The following is a 19,873-nucleotide window of genomic DNA, read 5'->3' as shown; positions in this document are numbered from 1 at the left end:
GTTTAGACACGCTGGTATTGGACTAATATGGAGACCCATCAGCGACTATTAACAGACCGTCGTCAAATTTAACGTAATGCTGCTGTAATTCCGATTACCGTAATCCACCTGCAATATCTTGGTTGAAAACACAACAGTATAACCACTATACCAGCCGTACTGATTTGTCGTCCAAAACGACTTTCAATGTATTGTCCTAAACTATTTTTATCGTCCAAAACGATTTAAAATCTCTTCTACCCCCCTGACCTGGGCTGACCGGACCCATGTGGGGAGAGCCGCCACTCGCACATTTCATATGTACATCGCCGCATCTTTTGTGTAATTAAATGCTGTTAACTTTTATAGGCTTCCCTTGACTCTTTTCAGTATGTCCTGCTCTCAGGGTTCAAGAATTGCTAACACTCGACATTGAGAAACGGCCCAGGTTACCAGCGTGCTTTTATTTAGTGACTCGTCCGTCTGCGTCGCGTCACGATTTTCCGGCGTCATACATGTCACTTGTTAGACGCTTTTATCCAAAGCGACTTACATGGGCAATCCACTTTGGGGTGAAGTGTCTCAGGGACACAACGACATGCTGACTGCAGTGGGGTTTGAACCTGTGACCCCCTGATCCCAACAACAAGGCTCTATCCACTGCGACACACACCTCCATACCCTACCGGGCGCGTTTCAGAAGCGGAGCGTCTTGCCTTACACAGTGCCTGTAAACCGGAGGAGAACGCTGGCATTTCTCCTCCTACTTGAAAGACTACGGAGGGATAGGGTCTGCAAATTAGTTTATTTTGGGGATGGGCCGGATGCTGTCACCGGTCCACTTCCTGCCCGGCGCCACTGCAACGCCTCGCGTCGAAAAATAGACTTGAATCCTATTTTGAGCGGAGCCCAGCGCAGAGACGCTTCTGGGACGCTTCTGGGACGCTTCTGAGCCGTAACGCGGCGCGTCTGGTGGAATAGCACCCATTGACTAGAGTGGCCGCGATCTTTGCGAAGGCCGCGGCGCAGCCGCAACGCGACGCAGACGGACCCGGTGGAATCTAGGGGTAACAGTGAAACTGTTGAAATGCAATCGCCACAATTAAAAAGCTAACTTAAGGCTATAAAAAAAACACAGCATGGTCACATGACTTCACGTCATCACCGCTAAGCTAGAGGCGGCTAATGTTCAGCATGATGACAATCAGCAGTCCCATGTTCACTTGTTAGCAGCAGCTGTGTTCATGACACATGACTCTTCAGATTTGCACCAGTGGGGTATTTACTGGCGTATTTTATGTCATAGAACAAACATCTCTTCTTGTGCTAACCACAGACCTTATTTCAGGCTTTTAACCAAAAACAAGTAAAAAGAAAAAAACGTTAAATTCGAGATGAGGGAACTGGAAGTAGGAAAATGCTTTCTCATTTCCGTGTTTAAAGACTCATTCCTGCACCACTCTATTAGCCTGTCTGGAGGCTGATGGAGCTCAGGGGTGAACAGAAACTTAACCTTACCTTAACTGTGAGGTTCATGATGTCAGTAGCTCAGACGGCTGAGAGAGAGACAGCCCATAAAGAACATTATTGTCATTATTAGCCAGTCTTCAGTCTTGTAACCTGGAAACACTGTACTACCAGTATGAAACTAGAGTCTGCTAACTTACTCGGGTAAAACACCCTACACCTGAGCCTGTGAGCCTTTGGACAGTCATTCATATATGCTCTCTTCAACCTCAAAAGACTGCAGGTACAGTTTCACATTCCTTGTGTTGCCACATTGTGCGCTGAGAGGCTGAGGGTTAGACAGCAGCACTGTCAGACCAAACAACAGTGTCAAAAGTCCACTCAGTATGTTTTTCCATGACTTTGTTTAAGCACTTTATGGATATAAATGTAATTTCTGTTTTTTTACAGTTCAGGCTTCACTCCTGTTGAGCAGAACACCTGAAGCCAAACTCAGGAAGTATTTATCTCACCATGGCAAGTTCTCCAAAGAGGAAATACAAGAGTTTCTTCTTCAGTGTATTAAAGAACCTGCTGGGGGAGCCTGTCCTGCTGTGTGTGATTTGTGTGTACAATCTTAGGAGCTCTCCTTACTGTCTCTAACTTTACAGAGATGAACTGTTTTAGTAATAAAATACTTTTAGAATTACTTTAAGAGACTTAGCATCGCCGGCTACTGGCTTAGTCCAAGTACCTTAATAATAATAGTATATAACATATAAGGGACCCGATATCAGTAAAACTAGCTCCTGTACCGTATTACTTAGTGTCTTTGGAACAACAATTTATCAAAATGTCTATTATTTTTCTCCGTCTAGTAAGCCACCCCGAGAACTTTCTTCATGTGCTCGTACACCACGTAGGAGATGCTGACAGCTGGAATGACTTTGAGGAAGTTGGGGGTGAGTCCTCGATACAGTCCTGGTACTCCTTCATGGGATATGATGTGTTTAAACTGGCCCACCATGGTCAGCTTGGGTTTGCCCTCATGTGCGGCTGAAAGAAGAGGGACAATGGGGGTTATTGCTGGAACATTGTTCATTCTCAGTGTGTGTGGATGTCTGATTACAGCCTGTCTCACCCTGGGCCTGCATGCGTGTGCGGATCAGAGCCAGGGGGTAGGAGGCCAGCTGGCCGCAGGTGCTGGAGATGGTTCCACAGCCCAGCAGAACCAACACTCCTGGATCTGTTGAGTCTGCAGCGTTCCTCTGTAGCCAGGCGTTCTTCAGAGTCTGAGAGCATGGAAAGAGTTTGACAAATAGAGGAGAAGAGAGCAGTGGCGCCAGCAGGGGGGGGGCCATGGCCACCCTGATATATTTGTTGGCCCCCCCACCACACACACCGCCTCGCCAGTCACGTTTGCGTAGTAGTTTATCTGATATTTAACAACAAATACACAGCCAGCGAGTCGCTTGATTTGAGCTTCCAACGCTCATACTGCAGCCCCTCCCTCTCCCTCTGCTACCATGGTAACACTCTGATACTTGCGCGCACCACTCTGAGATTCACACAGACAGCAGCAGGTTGCAGCAAAACGTTTCTTTCTACTGACTTGACAAAAATCCACCAGACTTCTAGAAGGTAAGTCGTATACGTTCGTTGCCTATTAAGCCCCACAACACTTTAGGCTTTAGTGTGTTAGCTTTAGGTAGCAAAACACGGAGATATGCTTACCTTTAGCTGTTATTCTGATCAAAATGTGTGTTCAATGGCATTAAAACGAGAAAAACGCTGGAAGACCTGGAAAACAGGCTCGGGGCTCAGTAAAGGCTGGCTTGACTTCAGGTATAATTCGTCCGTAAACACACTTCGGCGGCTATCCTAGTTAGCGTTAGTTTAGCTTGCTAAGCTAACGTTAGCTGATGTCGGTATGCTGGGCTGGTGTAATGCGTAGGCTACTATTAATCACTGCTGTGTGTAATGTTAATTTGCAGAAAATGAAGAGAAAGTCAACAGACATCTCTTCTTATTGTAAGAAGAAGATGAGTAAAGGAGAGACAGAGCTGGCAGGGGAGCAGCAGCATAGGGCTAGTGAGGAGATGGACATACATGCTAGAAAGTACATGTGGAACTCTGTTTTGTAAAAGTGAAACTAAAACCTAAGTACAGTTTTATTAATGTGATTGTGACCTTTGTAATCATTTAAGTCTTCTACACACTTTAGGTCTGCAGCTTTCAAAATGAAACGAGAATCTATGCAGTTTTTCCTCTTCTGTGTTCTGAGGTTATGAGCCGACCATTAGTCAAGTTTGTTTTCATAATGTTCTGTATGCTAATTTAACAAAAGGGTAACCAGTTTGTTTATAAAGTATAAATATACATTTTCAAAACAAATGGAATACAAGCTATATGTATTACTCTCACCACAGTGGCCTAATCTAAAATAATAGAAATATGTCTCGTCACCTATTTTTTGTCTAATACTAAAAGATGGTGTTTTGTATCATTTATAATGTTTTGAATTTGCTATAAAGGTCAATAATAGATGGTGTTTTTGTGTTCAATCACAGTATGTATTTACCATTTCATACCCCTTGTGTTTTTGGGTCCTGTTGAAATAAAATAGTCATGTTTTAAAACTTGATTTAATAAAGTCATGTCAATCATCTTTGATCCCAGTGTGACACAAACAGCTTTGTTCAGTCTAAAACTATTTATAACCTAGAGATATAATATAACTGAAGAACATGTTGTGTTGCTGTTGTGTATTGTATGTGTTGAGAATGCTGAACATTTTGTGCCTTACAATAAAGGAATTTATTTAAATTAAGCTGTATTTGTCTTTTTAAAAGGAAAGAACAACTATATGAAAAACAAAACAATAAATCACCAACACATGTATACATAACACAAAACAAGGTTCTTTTAAATGTTGTTTGAAGTCAAATGTTAACTATCCGTATTATATTCACTTCAGATGAATAGTATCAGAAAATGTAAAATAAGAAACCAAAGTATATCAGTAGGTGATTCTCTTTGCCATTGTTTTCATCTAGTCCAGGGGTGGCCAACCAGTCAGAGGTTAAGAGCCACATTTTTTCTATGTTACTGCAAAGAGCCACATCAAACACACAGTCACTGATACCGCTTGTTTCCGTTTTTTGTTTTCTGGAGACAAGATTTCAACCACGTCACTGATGCGTTTTTGTGGCATTGGGATATATATGTTTTAAATCCTCTGGAGCAGAGAGAGGAGCTGTGGATTATTGTTATTGATTAATGCATCAGTGTTTCTTAGGGTCAAAAACACTAAACTCACAACTTAAAATGAAAGCGTTTAGTTTATTTAATAAAAGAGCACATGTTCAATGTGAAAAGTGACAGTAGTTATAGATTATTTGCAATTTGGTGCTATATATATATTTAAAAATAAAATGATATATATATTTTTTTTAAAACACCTTGAATATCAGGGGGGGGAGGCGGGGAGGCGGGGCTCCGTTGGCGGGGCGCAGCGCCCCTCCAAGACAATGGTAGGGGAAACACTGGATAATGTTTAATCAACGATAGGTTTCCCCCCCCCTCAAAGGTGATTGGTTCACTGCATCGCAGGTATTATTGTGATTGGCTCTTGGGCCACATTAAAATTATACGCGCTGTCATCCTCTCATACTGACACCACACATACACAACATACATAACACGGGACGAAAGTAACGGAGCAATTTTATCCGAGCCTAAACAACTTTGACCGGCCAAATTACGTCAGAATTATCAGCATTCAATACTTAACAGACCTACTAAATATCAGGTTTAACTGTCAGGAGTAGCTAGTGTTGTCACGATACCAACATTTTGGTTTCGATACCAAGTCAAGAATTGCGATTCCGATTCTTTTTCGATACTTTTCTTAAAAAAAGGGAAACAGTCTTAAATGTAATTATTGTGCTTTATTTCACACCAGAACCATAACCATAACACAAACTTTTAAACAATGAGAACAATAAATAAAATAAATGACAATAATTCGTATTAAATAAAATTAATAAATGTCTCACAGACAGACCTCGTGGTGTCCGTAGGCTTGCTCTCACTGTCAGAGATATAGCTCAAATACTTCCAAATTTCGCTTCTGGCGTCTTTTTTGTCAACAAGCCGAGGCGCAGCGGCAGTTGCACTCCCACTTGCAGCCATGCTTCTCGTTTTCTCACATGCTCTGGCAGCTAGCGCGTGCACGAGAGAGGGGAGGCACTAAGAGCGTGCTTGAGAGGGGAGGGACTTAGAGCGTGCTTGAGAGGGGCGGGACTGCAGGCACGGCTGCAGTGCAGGGAGTGGAAGCAGAGCGTTGAACACACACGGCTCTTATTAAAACAGCGCTTTCTCACCGGAGTACTTTCCCCCGTCATTCTTAAAGTACCGATACTAATGAAACGGAGGAATCGTAACGTTTTTAACGGCAGGGTATCACGGTACCTTTCAAGTATCGGTACACCGTGCAACACTAGTCAGGAGTCAGTGTCTCTCCCCCAAACTCACACATATAAAATTCGATATGAACTGAAGAGCCGCATGAAACTAGGCAAAGAGCCGCATGCGGCTCGAGAGCCGCGGGTTGGCCACCCCTGATCTAGTATATACTTTTACAACAATTCAATTCTTGGTTTTGGTGGGCCACCCCAAGATTTTCAGTGGTCCCATTTGGCCACCCCTATGATACATTTCTGGAGGTGCCACTGGAAGAGAGGAGGAAAGTAGGATATAAGAGGAAATACAAATAATGAAAGGGAAGAGAGAGGTATTAATTACAATTCATCTACTTCAAATTGTATTAAATTGTATTTTACAAGGGGCTGGACACTTGGGTATTATTTTAGCTGAGTTCCTCAGTTTTATGACATTTGTACTGCAAAACTGTGATTACTGGAATCCTACTGCAAAGATTATTTATCCGTCTAACATTTCAGGAAGGACGGGAGAGTTTCACTGTAAGCATATATTTAAAGCATAAGCCTGGTGGTATTTAAATATGATCTGACAACTGGATGGCCTTCAACTGGCTCTGGACGTTCTTGGTTGCTGTATTATCATGAAAAGAGATACAGTGTCCAAAAACATAATATAATCAGGCTCTTTTACACTTCAATGCCAAAGCCCCTCTTACCTGTGGGGTTCCCCAAGGCTCGATTCTGGGCCCCATCCTTTTTCTACTGTACATACTGCCCCTAGGCTCAATTCTCACAAAACACAACATCCCCTTTCATTGTTACGCTGATGATGTACAGATCTATCTGCCTCTCAAAAAAAAAAAATGCCAACTCACTACAGCAGTTGATGGACTGCTTAACAGAGATTAAATCCTGGCTGAGCCAAAACTTCCTCACCCTCAGCGAGAGCAAGACCGAGGTCATCTTTTTTGGACCCCGACCTCCAGCCTCTCCGGTTGATATTCTGGGCTCCCTCAATAAAAATATCCTCCCCTCTGTCATGAACCTTGGAGTGACCTTCAATAGCGCTTTTAAATTTGATAAGCAGGTCAGCACCGTAGTCAAGACCTGCTTTTTTTAAATACGACTATTGGCTAAGACCAAGTCGTTTTTATCTTTTAAAGACCTTGTTACAGCCGCTGCTACCTTGTGCCCTTAACTCTGTTTGTGTGTGTATGCAAATGAGCGGGGCAGTTCCTATGCTGTCAGTGGCCGCCTCGACCTCGCAACATCCGCGGGGATTGGACAGACGTCACCCAAGCCCTGTCCGCTTCTGCCACGGGAGGAGTATAAAGGCTGGGCACGGATACCATTCGGGAGGCTCTGTATTGTGTGACAGACGCCTCAACCCTCGCATTGTGACATTGCCTTCGTTCTGTGACTTCTGAGATTGTTTAGCCGTGTGCATTTTGTGTTAGCTACACTGATTAGCAGTGTATTCAGTAGGGTTTCTGGGAGAGCACACTGATTAGCAGCGTATCGTCGGGTTCTGTGTTAGTATAGGGTTTGTGTGTGTATATTGCTTAGATCCAGGTTGATTAGCACCTGTAGACCAGCATTCCTGTGTGTGTATACTGCTTAGATCCAGGTTGATTAGCACCTGTAGACCAGCATTCCTGTGTGTGTATACTTCTTAGATCCAGGTGATTAGCACCTGTAGACCCGCACCAGCTGTGTTTTCCCACAGCCCGTTTTGTTATTGTTTTGTTTCCACTTTAGAAGTGAGGTATTTCCTTTCCTTTTGTATAGTACTGGGCAACTCTTTGGAGACCCTGTTGTGAGATAGTGACAGATTGACCCGTTGTTGGGCCAAGCTGTTTGTGTACATAATTTACTCAGTTGCCGTTACAAATAAAACCACCGGTAACATATACCAAATCCAATCTGGTCGTGTCGTTTCCCTTTTGTACCCCTAGCCAAGAGGGAACGTAACACGTGGGGGCTCTCGTCCGGGATACATTTAAATCAATTCCTGGGGTTATAGGTGGGTTTATTGTGGCTGAAAACGTTGTGAACGTGTGAGCGGTACACCCAGGTATGGCATCATTCGATATAGAGGCGTTCTTGGTCTGGCCGTCCTATGAGCAGCTGGACCGGTGTAAGAAGGATGACCTAATAGAGATAGCGCGGCACCTCAGTCTCGTGGTGAATCGGCAGATGTTAAGAAAAAAAATTTAAGGCGTTGGTGGTGGATGAGATGGTGCGAAGAGAGGTACTTGTACCGGCTGTACCAGCTGAGCTACCCGTGTCTGAAGTTCCCACTGAGGGCCTGTTGCGTCCGGCAGAGGCAGAGTTTACGTTTACTAAAGGAAGGGGTGGTGACAGCGAGGGGGGCGAGCTGTGGGAGGCACCGCTCATGCCGCCTCGCAGATGCCCACCCTCTCCTGTTGGTAGTACAGAGTCCCGTCCTGGAAGCCAAGGACAGGCAGCTTCGGTGGGAAACTGACGACAGGGAGAAAGCCAGGCAGTTACAGCTGGAATTACGCAAGTTGGAAATGGACAAGGAAGTCCGGAAGTTGGAAGTGGACAAAGAAGTCCGGAAGTTAGAAATTGACAGAGAAGTGCGGATACGACAGCTGGAGCTAGACTCCGAGCTGCGCGCGTCCGGTGTTCCTGGTCATGGCGGAGGAGGTTCCTCGCCCTATTCTCACCCACCTGCCTTCAATGTAGGGAAAAACATTTCGCTAGTGCCGATTTTCCGGGAGAATGAAGTGGATGCGTATTTCGGTGCGTTTGAGCGCATTGCAGCAGCGTTACAGTGGCCGGAGGATGCCTGGGCTCTGTTAATCCAATGTAAACTCCACGGTAGAGCTCAGGAGGCGGTTGCTGCGCTTTCAATAGAGGACAGCCTAAGTTATGACCTGGTGAAGCGTGCCATACTTAGGGTGTACGAGTTAGTTCCCGAGGCTTATCGGCAGAAGTTCAGGAATCACAGAAAGGGGGCTAATCAAACACATGTCGAGTATGCCAGGGAGAAGGGGATGTTGCTCAATAAGTGGATTGATTCATGTGACGCTGCAGAGTATTCTGCTTTTAAAGAATTAATCCTGATGGAAGAATTTAAGAGTGGATTGCCTGACCGTATTGTGGGGCATATAAATGACCAGAAAGTGCACTCTCTCTCCGCAGCTGCTGTACTGGCGGACGAATATGTGCTAATGCATAAAACGGTGTTTTCTCCGGCTGTTGCTGAGAACTCTCGCCGCATGCCGGGGGCACCTGTTGGTCAGCCAGCGAAAGTATTCACGAGGAACAGAGAGGAGAGAGAGTGTCACTATTGTCATCAGCCTGGACATCTTATTGGTAATTGCATGATTCTTAAGCGGAAGGAGCAGCCACCAAACATGACCAGGCCGAAAGGCATCGGCTTAATTAACACTAACTCCCTCAGTATTTCCACACCTGATAATGAGGAAATAGATCCCTGTTTTAAGCCTTTTGTGTTCGAGGGATTAATATCATTAACAGGTGAGACAGACGATCAGAGACCCGTCCGCATTCTACGAGACACTGGAGGCTCACAGTCAGTGATTGTTGCATCGGCCCTACCATTTTCCGAACAATCAGCGTGTGGGTATGGATCGATTTTATGTGGCATTGAGATGGGTTATGTGCCCCGGCCCGTACACAATGTACATGTACAATCTAACCTAATTACTGGATTTTTCCCTGTTGCTGTGTGCCCCGCATTACCTATACGGGGTATAGTTTTCCTAATGGGAAATGACATCGCAGGAGGTAAGGTAACTCCTGCGCTAGAAATATTGGATTCTCCTCAGCCTGTAGTGCCTGAAGTAACCCAGGCCCACATTTTCCCTATTTGTGCTGTCACTCGCGCGCAAGCACGTAAGAGTAACTCGGAGGTGTCCTTAAATTATACTATGTTTGGGAAAATGTTTACAGATGACAAAATACCGGAGAAAAAGCCAGCAGTGGCGGTTTCTGCATCCTCCGTTTTCCCTGCTGGAACCGCTGCACCAGCGCAACCTGCCAGCCCAGCCGTTGACGGTTCCACATTCCCGGTAACCCGAGAGCGGTTGCTCGCCGCGCAGAGGGCGGATCCGACGCTTGTGAAGTGTTTCGAGCAGGTGGTGAGTAATGACAAAGCAAGGGGTGAGAAGGTGGCTTATGTGTTGGATAAGGAGATATTAGTGCGCCAATGGTCCCTTACTGCTACTGCTGAAGCTGACTGGAGTGTAGTGCATCAGGTAGTCGTGCCGGTGCCATACCGTCAACATGTGCTATCTGTAGCGCATGAAAGTCAATGGTCGGGACACTTGGGCGTAACAAAAACCTATCAAATAGTTCTCAAGCATTTCTTTTGGCCAGGGTTAAAGAAGGACGTCTCTAGCTTTTGCCGCTGCTGTCATGTGTGCCAGGTTGTCGGTAAGCCTAACCAGAAAATTCCGCAAGCTCCGTTACATCCCATACCGGCTATAGGTGAGCCCTTTGACCGGGTGTTGATAGACTGTGTTGGCCCTTTACCACGTATGAAAACGGGTCAACAGTATTTGCTCACAATAATGTGTACGTCGACTCGTTTTCCGGAAGCTATTCCGCTGCGTAGCATTACTTCCGCATCTGTAGTTAAGGCCTTGACGAAGTTCTTTTCTACATTTGGAATTCCGCGAGTAATTCAGAGTGACCAAGGGACACATTTTAAATCTAAATTGTTCAAACAGGTCCTACAAACACTGCAGGTTAAACATGTGATGTCCAGTGCGTATCATCCCGGGTCGCAGGGGGCGTTAGAACGGTGGCATCAGACTTTAAAAAGCATGCTGCGAAAATACTGTATGGAGACAGAAAAAAATTGGGATGAGGGAATTCCTTTCGTTTTGTTTGCAGCCCGTGAAGCTGTTCAAGAGTCATTAGGATTCAGTCCCGCGGAGCTCGTTTTCGGCCATACTCCCCGCGGTCCACTCAAAATCTTACATGATGAGTTTCTTTCGGCTGATATACCTTCAGATAAAAACGTATTATATTACGTTAGCCAGTTCCGTGAGCGTTTGCACCGAGCAAATTCACTCGCTAGAGAGTCGCTCTCCGCTTCACAAGCGGTCATGAAGCGAAATGATGACCGTGCCGCTGTCCCTAGGCACTTTGAAATAGGTGACAAGGTACTCGCACTATTACCTATTCCCGGCTCTGCGCTCTCAGCCAAATTCCTCGGCCCGTACGAAATCCGTGATTTTCTCAGTGACACGGATTATGTAATTTGTACTCCAGAGAGACGGCGTAAAACGTGCGTTTGCCATGTGAACATGTTGAAGCGTTATTATGCACGCACCACCATTGATAGTACGCCGGCCGGCTCAGCTAATCAAAGAGTAGCTGCTTCCGCCTTAATAGTTACAGATAGTTCCGGCCCGTCTAACGACGGTTTGGTGATGCGTTCACATCACCAGCCGGGTGCTCGATTATGCAACTCAGAGATGGTAAAGACATTGCCAACTACGTTAGGTCATCTGCAGGAGGGACAGCAGAATGACATAACCCAGTTGGTGGATCGTTTCCCGTGCCTTTTCCATGATGTCCCGACACAAACTAATGTAATGTGATAACGCATGACATCAATGTAAAAGGCGCGAGGCCGATTAAACAACATCCGTACCGTGCCAATCCGTCCAAGCGCGAGCTTATGAAACAGGAGGCTGAATATCTTGTATCAAATGGCCTGGCGACACAGAGCTCTAGCCCATGGTGTTCGCCGTGTCTTGTAGAAGCGAAATCTGATGGTTCTCTACGCTTTATCACAGACGAAGGTGAACGCTGGTGAACGCTGTTACGGTGACAGATTGCTACCCCTTGCCAAGAATGGAGGATTGCATCGACAATTTAGGTTCTGCGAAGTATGTCAGTAAATTGGACCTACTTAAAGGTTACTGGCAGGTACCTTTAACGGACCGTGCCCCACAGATCTCCGCTTTCGCTACACCTGACTGTTTCCTGCAGTACACAGTCATGGTGTTTGGTATGTGTAATGCACCTGCTACGTTTCAAAGATTGGTGAATACTGTCCTCTCCGGAATAAGTAACTGTAACGCTTATTTAGATGATCTCATTGTGTACACGCCCACCTGGGAGATGCACATGAAGATCCTGGGGCAGGTATTCACCCGGCTTGCACAGGCGTCGCTTACTTTGAATCTGGCCAAATGTGAGTTTGGTAAAGCTACTGTCACCTATTTAGGGAAGCAGGTTGGGCAAGGCCAAGTCAGACCAGTGGAAGCTAAGGTTACTGCGGTGGCTGAATGTGCGGTGCCCGGCACCAGGAGTGATCTCCGCCGTTTCCTAGGTATGGCCGGTTACTACCGCAGTTTCTGCCGTAATTTTTCCACTGTGGCCCAACCCCTAACTAAGTTGATAAGTCCCAAGGTGTACTACGTTTGGACCCCTGAGTGCCAACATGCATTTGAGTGTGTAAAGACACTTCTAAGTCACGCTCCTGTGCTTGCTGCTCCCGATCTTGCTAAACCCTTTAAACTCGAGGTGGATGCCAGTGCAGTGGGGGCTGGTGCTGTTTTACTGCAGGAGGATGCGGATGGAGTTGATCATCCTGTCTGCTATTTCTCCCGTAAGTTCAACAAACACCAGGTCCGCTACTCTACCATTGAAAAGGAGACCCTTGCTTTGTTGTAAGCTCTCCAGCACTTTGAGGTTTATGTCGGGTCCAGTTATTTGCCGGTTGCAGTGTTTACCGATCATAACCCCATTGTCTTTTTGTCCCGCATGTACAACCACAATCAGCGTCTCATGCGGTGGGCTCTGATCGTCCAGGACTACAACCTGCAAATCTGCCACAAGAAAGGTTCAGAGAATGTGTTCGCAGATGCCCTGTCCAGACTGGAATGATGTGTTCTGTGGTCATGGTGTTGTGATGTGTTAAGGTTCACAAAAACCCTGTGGGGTTTGTGTTTTAAGGGGGGGGGGGGGGGGGGGGGGTGTTACAGCCGCTGCTACCTTGTGCCTTTAACTCTGTTTGTGTGTGTATGCAAATGAGCGGGGCAGTTCCTATGCTGTCAGTGGCCGTCTCGACCTCGCAACATCCGCGGGGATTGGACAGACGTCACCCAAGCCCTGCCCGCTTCTGCCACGTCATCCGGGGGAGGAGTATAAAGGCTGGGCACGGTTACCATTCGGGAGGCTCTGTATTGTGTGACAGACGCCTCAACCCTCGCATTGTGACATTGCCTTCGTTCTGTGACTTCTGAGACTGTTTAGCCGTGTGCATTTTGTGTTAGCTACACTGATTAGCAGTGTATTCAGTAGGGTTTCTGGGAGAGCACACTGATTAGCAGCGTGTCGTCGGGTTCTGTGTTAGTATAGGGTTTGTGTGTGTATATTGCTTAGATCCAGGTTGATTAGCACCTGTAGACCAGCATTCCTGTGGGTATATTGCGTAGATCCAGGTGATTAACACCTGTAGACCCGCACCAGCTGTGTTTTCCCACAGTCCTGTTTTGTTTATTGTTTTGTTTCCACTTTAGAAGTGAGGTATTTCCTTTCCTTTTGTATAGTACTGGGCAACTCTCTTTTGGAGACCCTGTTGTGAGATAGTGACAGATTGACCCGTTGTTGGGCCTAGCTGTTTTTGTACATCATTTTACTCCGTTGCCGTTACAAATAAAACCACCGGTAACATATACCAAATCCAATCTGGTCGTGTCGTTTCCCTTTTGTACCCCTAGCCAAGAGGGAACGTAACAGACCTAGAAAGGGTCATTAACGCCTTTGTTACCTCGAGACTGAATTACTGCTCTGTATGTGGGTATGGACCAGGCCTCAATTAGACGCCTGAAGCTAGTTCAGAATACAGCTGCACGTCTTCTGACTGGCCATAAAAAGCGTGACCACATCACCCCAATTCTGGCCTCATTACATTGGCTTCCAGTTCGATTCAGAATAGATTTTAAACTCCTTTTATTTGTTTTTAAAGCCCTAAATGGGCTGGCTCCTGCCTATATAGCCGAACTCCTCCATCGCTACACCCCAGGCAGAGCCTTAAGGTCGGCTGACCAGCTGCTGCTGATAGTGCCTAAGACCAGGCTCAAAACCCGAGGGCACCGAGCATTCGCAGCAGCTGGCCCCAGGCTCTGGAACATTTTGCCCCTCCATGTGAGGTCGGCCCAGACCCTGGGGGTTTTAAATCAACACTTAAAACTCACTTTTTCTCTCTGGCCTTCTAGGCTTCTCTTATCAAGAATAACTTTTACCCAAGACCTTTTCCCTCTCTAACCTCTCGAGGTTTTATTAGAGGGAAACAGTTTGCAGAGTGTCTTAGACAGGCTGGGGAGTGTTACGATTCGTAGACACAGCGTACCTCCCTATCTCTCATCAATTTCCAACTAAGGCTCCAGTGGGGACGTTGTTCACTGAGTGTGCCTCTCCACCTATGTTTCTTACTCTCTCACTTGCTACCCTTTGCCCTCAACCTATTCTAAGGGAGTGCTTGTTCTTTCGTCTGTCTGTCTGTCTGTGTATTCTCTTGTTCAAATTAACCCAGCCAAAATTGTTCTTGTTTTGTGTCTATATCTACGCCGGGATCCGGAGTCGAGGCTGATCCTCTTGCTGTAGTCCTGTGTCTTGGATCCTCTATCCTGAGTTCTGGATTAAGTCGTGGACGTTTCGGGTCGTGGCTGAACCTGTCTCTGCGGTCCTGCCTTGGGTCTCGTCATGCTGCTTCCCTGATGGCTTCCACAGGATTGTAGCTGACATCCTCGTGGATTCATCTTCTTATTACAGACACATGCATTTCCTAACATTCGGTCTATATGCTGTAAAATGTATTATCTCTTCGATTTACACACGGCATCTATTGCACGTCTGTCCGTCCTGGGAGAGGATCCCTCCTCTGTTGCTCTCTCTGAGGTTTCTCCCATGTTCCCTTTAAACTGTGGGTTTTCTCTGGAAGTGTTTCCTTATACGATGTGAGGGTCTAAGGACAGAGGGGGTCGTTTTTCTCATACTGATATTCTGAACAATCTGTGCTGTTGTATTTGCTGTAAAGTGTCTCTACTGGAGGCTATTTTTATTATATGTACAGCACTTTGGCTTGACCAAAAATCGTTTATAAATGTGCTATATATTTGTATTTATTTATAGAAGGACCATGCATACAAAACATTAATCTCAGCAAAGAGAAGAGATGCAATATGCCAGATTATAGCTAATAGCTCATTTCCATCTGTGGTCCTCAGACAGGTTCATAACAATCAATAAACATAATAACATTACATGATCTCGGTCACTCAAATAATTACAAAGCCTGATTTATATTCAGGTTACGAACATAATACTTAGTACACTTCAAATACACTTAAATAAAATATCTAAGATATAGTATGACAATACAGTTCAAATAAAAAAAAACTCAGATTACAGTGTAATTAATGTTGGCATGATTGGTTGCTTAATATCATTTTTTTTGCACAATATGAAAACAAGTTAAAATCAGTACAGGTTTTAAGTTCAACTGGAAGAGTATTCCAGTGCTTGATGGCCGTAAACGAAAATGCTGATCGTCCCAGAGGGATGGTTAGATCTGCATTTGATGAAGATCTGGAGTTTCTGCAACTCTGCTCACGGCAAAACTGAAAAAAGCCCCTCAACGGTGGTGTTGTAGAATTGTGAATGATTCTGAATACCAATCGAACTCGGGAAAGTAGAACAAGACTATCAAAACTGAACAGTTTGTATTTGGACAGTATATTGCAATGATGGTGTTATAAATAAAACTTGATTTGATTTGATTTGAATGTTCTTGGAAGAATGGATCAGAATACTTTAATCTATCCAGGAGAGGAATTAGGTTTCCTCATAGTTGCTTCAATTCAGAAGGAAATAAACAAAACATTTATTAAAGTAAATGTAATCAAAATATTTAAATTAAAATAAGAAGTACAAAATAAAAATGTGCACATTCAACTGAAATAATAACATGTTAATTACAATAAATACAGTTGTATATTAGTATTAATAAGATATTGATGCTTAATTGCATAGTTATATATTACTAAAACTATACTAAATAAACAGGGGTCAAAAAGCTCCATTGTTGGCCAAAAACAAGAAGACAAAAACACACTGGAGTTTATTTCAACTCAATCCCACACTGTCCTGCTGGAAGAAATACTCACTAGCCCTCCAGATTGCATTAAGGAAATAACTGAACATTTATTAGTTAAACTCTATAGTTATGGATTTTAAAGATTTACGACAAATGAATTAGAACTGAGTGCCATAGACAGGTTGGGAAGACTAGAAGTATTGAAAGTAGACTCATATATTGTTGGTTTTGGTCTTTCATAGGATTTGTTGACAATAAAAGTATAAAATAAAGACTTATTTCTGAGGGCATTGATATACTTTGAACAAAACCAGAATTGTATTTATAATGAGTTCAAGACCCTATGGTACTCTTGTGTAGTGACCACCAAAATGTACTTATTTTGGAAGAGTGGCTGAATAACATGTAAAAGGAAATCAAACTGCAGGCACACACACCTCATACACTGCCAGGTCGATGCCAGCGTAGGGGATGATGCCCAGTGTGTTTGGCAGGTAGCCCCTGTAGAACGCCCGGACCCCCTCCCTCGTCAGGATCTGTCTGGCACAGTCAGCCATCCCCGAGTACTGTCCCGTCTTCCTCAAAGTCAGACGGGTCTTCAGAACCTATCAACAGAGCGGGAGAGACACGTTAAAGAGGGAGCAAGAGAGTAATCTTCAATCGGACAAGGAGATATATCTACATTTTTCTGTTCTTTCATATACAAAGAAAAAATTAAGATTTTCCATTGTCCATCCGCTCATTGAGAGAATGAGTAGGGAGCCGATGGTCAGAATGCTAAACTTAAAGCAGCTCCAGACATCCTTACTCGAAAGTGAAATCAACAGTTTTAAACTTCAGAAAGGAGCGAGAGATTTCAAATTGGCCATCCAACCTCATTTTATGAATCTTCCAATTACACATTTCAAACTGACCTCCAGCGGGTAGATGATGGTCTGGGCGGTGGCTCCTGCCAGAGAGCCAGCAATGAACCTCTCATGAACCCTCAAACCCCCCCCCTCTTTCCTTCCTCGAATCATCCACTTGATCTAGAGTAGAGAACGAACAGGAAGGAATCAGCCATGGAAGATGTTAGGGTCTCTCCATCTAAGGCCATTAGGAATGACCCTAAACAGCCATTTCTATTTGACGTTCCAAGCAACTTACAAAAGTGTACACTGCCCGTCCAAAACAAGTCACCAACTCGATTTAACTAAGAAAACCAGTAAGAGCCTTCCATTGGATAATTACTGCAGTGACTGACTGTGTGTGTCATGTCTCGGAAACTTATTATGAAAGTGTATTCTTTATATTAGTTTCGTCATGTCCCTTTGTTCTGTGCCCTCTGTCTTATTGTGAAAAGTAATTCTCCCTCTCGTTTCAGGACTCCATGCTCCCTGCCCCTATGTGTCTCCTGTGTTCGTGATTGGTTACCCCGCCCTGATTGTTTCCACCTGTGTCCCTCACCTTGTGGATATATTGTTTTAGTCCCCACCTGTCCAGTGCCAGTTCGTTATCATTCATTACTACGTTCAAGCCTGCTCCATGGTCGTATTCCATTTTCATGCTCCTGATGATTGCTATTCGTTTTTCCTCGAAAGAGTGATTTTGTGTTTCCTTGTTTTGTTACTGTGCTAAATCCAGTAAAGTCTTTATTTTTGAAAACCACCTGAGTCTGAGTTGTGCATTTGAGTTCATGCCTCTGAGTTCACTCCTTGACAGTGTGTTTTAGCTGGCAACAAGTTATTTAATCCTAGCTGTGCTTAGCTTCTCACTTATTAAGTTCCAGAGTGATGGGCGCATCAGGGTAAGAAGAGAGGCAGATGAAGTGATGTACCCATCATGCCTAGTGCCTACCATACAAGCTTGTGGGGGCAGTGTTATGGTCTGGGGTTGCTGCAGTTGGCCAGGTCTAGGTTCAGCTATGTTCCCAAAGAGAGGTCAGCTGACTACCTGAATATACTGAATGACCAGGTCTAACATCAATAGAGTTTTTCTTCCCTGATGGCACGGGCATATGCCAAGATGACATGCCAGGATTCATGGGGCTCACATTGTGAATGAGGGGTTCAGGGAGCGGTGCGACTCTCCCATCATCAGTACAAGATCTTGGCGGGAAATGAATGCAACTCTGGACAGAAATACATGTTGTGACATAGCAGAAGCTTATCGATCAATGCCACGGCGACTATGTGCCATACTCAAAGCTAAAAGTGGTCCATTAAATATTAGAGTTTGACACTTTTATTTGGACGGGCAGTGTATTTACAGTGTTAAGAATTTATATTTTTGTTTTGTTTTAATATAGATTGGTAGCATTTGTATTGACTATTTGGAAGCACTGACCTGTTCATAGGCCATGAACTTAATGGCAGATTCCGGGGCGATCTTGAGGACATTGATGCCGTTTCCCCTCCACAGTGAGGAGACCCCCCCCTCTCGGACCATCCCCCTCAGGCCGGACCACAGGTTAACCCCTCGAGACGTAGAGCCGTGCACCTGAACACACATATACTGCCAGGTCAATCTTCTTTATCAGTGAGTTCATATTGATGTATAGCACTTTGAATTGCCTCGGTGTCTGAAAATGTACTATATAAATAAACTAACCTTTTTTATTTTCTTTTTTTTAACAATATTTGTATTGAAGTTTTCAAATACAGACGTTACACACACATACAATAACGAACATTACACATACAGTACATGGTCAGTCTAGGTGGCAGATACAGTGTAAAATCAAATGAATAGGCATGTAAATAAACACAGGTCAGTATACAGATGATACAGGACAAAAATCTGAAAGAATATGACGTGGGCGACTACACTCTAGAATCGTATTCCCGTTGCCCCCTTCCCCGCCCGGTCTTTGGTGTTATTAATCATTACAAACATTATTTTTCAGAAACTCCATGAAGCTCCCCCAGATATTTTCGAAAACTGCCAGCTTTCCTTTAGTAGTGTATGTTAGTTTTTCTAAAGCGACACGTGCTGACAGATCCTTAATATATTTATTCATACTAGGTTTGTTCACATTTTTCCATTCTATAGCTATTGCCCTCTTAGCTTGTAAAAGACACAAGTCTATAAGTGCACGCTCACTCTTCTTAGAAGTCTTTTGGATAAATACCCAGGATGCACAAGGGATTTTCAGCTTTGTTATCTGGTTAATCGTGTTAAGAGCCTCCTTCCAAAAACTATTGACCACATTACATTCCCACAAACAGTGAAAGAGTGATCCTTTAGCATCGTTACATTTAAAGCAGGTGTCCGGGGTATTGGGATTAAAGTGATGTAGTTTTGATGGCGTTATATATGTTCTTAAAATCCAATTGTATTGTATCAACTTAAGCTGTGTGTTGATTGTTTGTGTTTGAGCCTTCAGGCACACTTCAGACCATTCTTTTTCAGAGATTTCCTCTTGTAAATCAAGCCTCCAGCTTTTAAGTTTATCTTCTGAAGATGCAGGTGACTTGTCTACAAAGATTTGATAGAGCAGCGATAGCTGGCCTCTACCGACCACGTGTATAACTGTAATGTCTAAGTTCCAACATTGAGAGAGGTGGCTGAGTAAGTGAGCGGTTTTGAGATACAGAGATACATTGTCTTATTTGTAAAAACTTAAAGAAGTGCTTAGAAGGAATATCATACTTTTCTTGTATTTCAGTAAATTACATTAATTTTCCATCATTGTACAAATCGGTAATCCTGCTTAATCCCTTGTTCGCCCAAGTCTTAAAACCAGCATCTTCTCTACCAGGTATAACTTGACTATTGCCCCATATGGGGGTGAAACCTGACAGTGGGGGTGTCCCCTATATATCTTTGGACCTCATGCCAGATGTGTATGGTATTTCTTAGAAAGGTTTTTTTTGTGTTTTTCCCTAGCTTCTTTGGCTCAGAAGAATAAAGATAG

At 44.3% G+C, this 19,873-nt stretch overlaps 1 protein-coding gene across 2 annotated transcripts in view; it reads right to left on the bottom strand.

The window, feature by feature from the left end:
* Nucleotides 1–993: 993 nt before the first annotated feature.
* The window catches only part of slc25a23b (solute carrier family 25 member 23b), a 62,326-nt gene continuing 43,446 nt past the window's right edge, over nucleotides 994–19,873 (bottom strand). The window contains exons 6-10 of one of the 2 annotated variants that reach the window (XM_034237662.1): nucleotides 18,304–18,456; nucleotides 16,893–17,006; nucleotides 16,416–16,583; nucleotides 2,567–2,717; nucleotides 994–2,481 (exon numbers count right to left, since the gene is read on the bottom strand). In XM_034237662.1, the coding sequence (XP_034093553.1) occupies nucleotides 2,300–2,481; nucleotides 2,567–2,717; nucleotides 16,416–16,583; nucleotides 16,893–17,006; nucleotides 18,304–18,456 (768 nt within the window). In that variant the 3' untranslated portion in view covers nucleotides 994–2,299. The remainder of the gene's footprint in view (nucleotides 2,482–2,566; nucleotides 2,718–16,415; nucleotides 16,584–16,892; nucleotides 17,007–18,303; nucleotides 18,457–19,873) is intronic. The other variant, XM_034237663.1, reaches the window with a different exon arrangement.

Source organism: Gymnodraco acuticeps, unplaced genomic scaffold (assembly GCF_902827175.1).
Source record: "Gymnodraco acuticeps unplaced genomic scaffold, fGymAcu1.1, whole genome shotgun sequence".
NCBI lineage: Eukaryota > Metazoa > Chordata > Actinopteri > Perciformes > Bathydraconidae > Gymnodraco > Gymnodraco acuticeps.
This window is presented reverse-complemented; position numbering and strand designations above follow the sequence as displayed.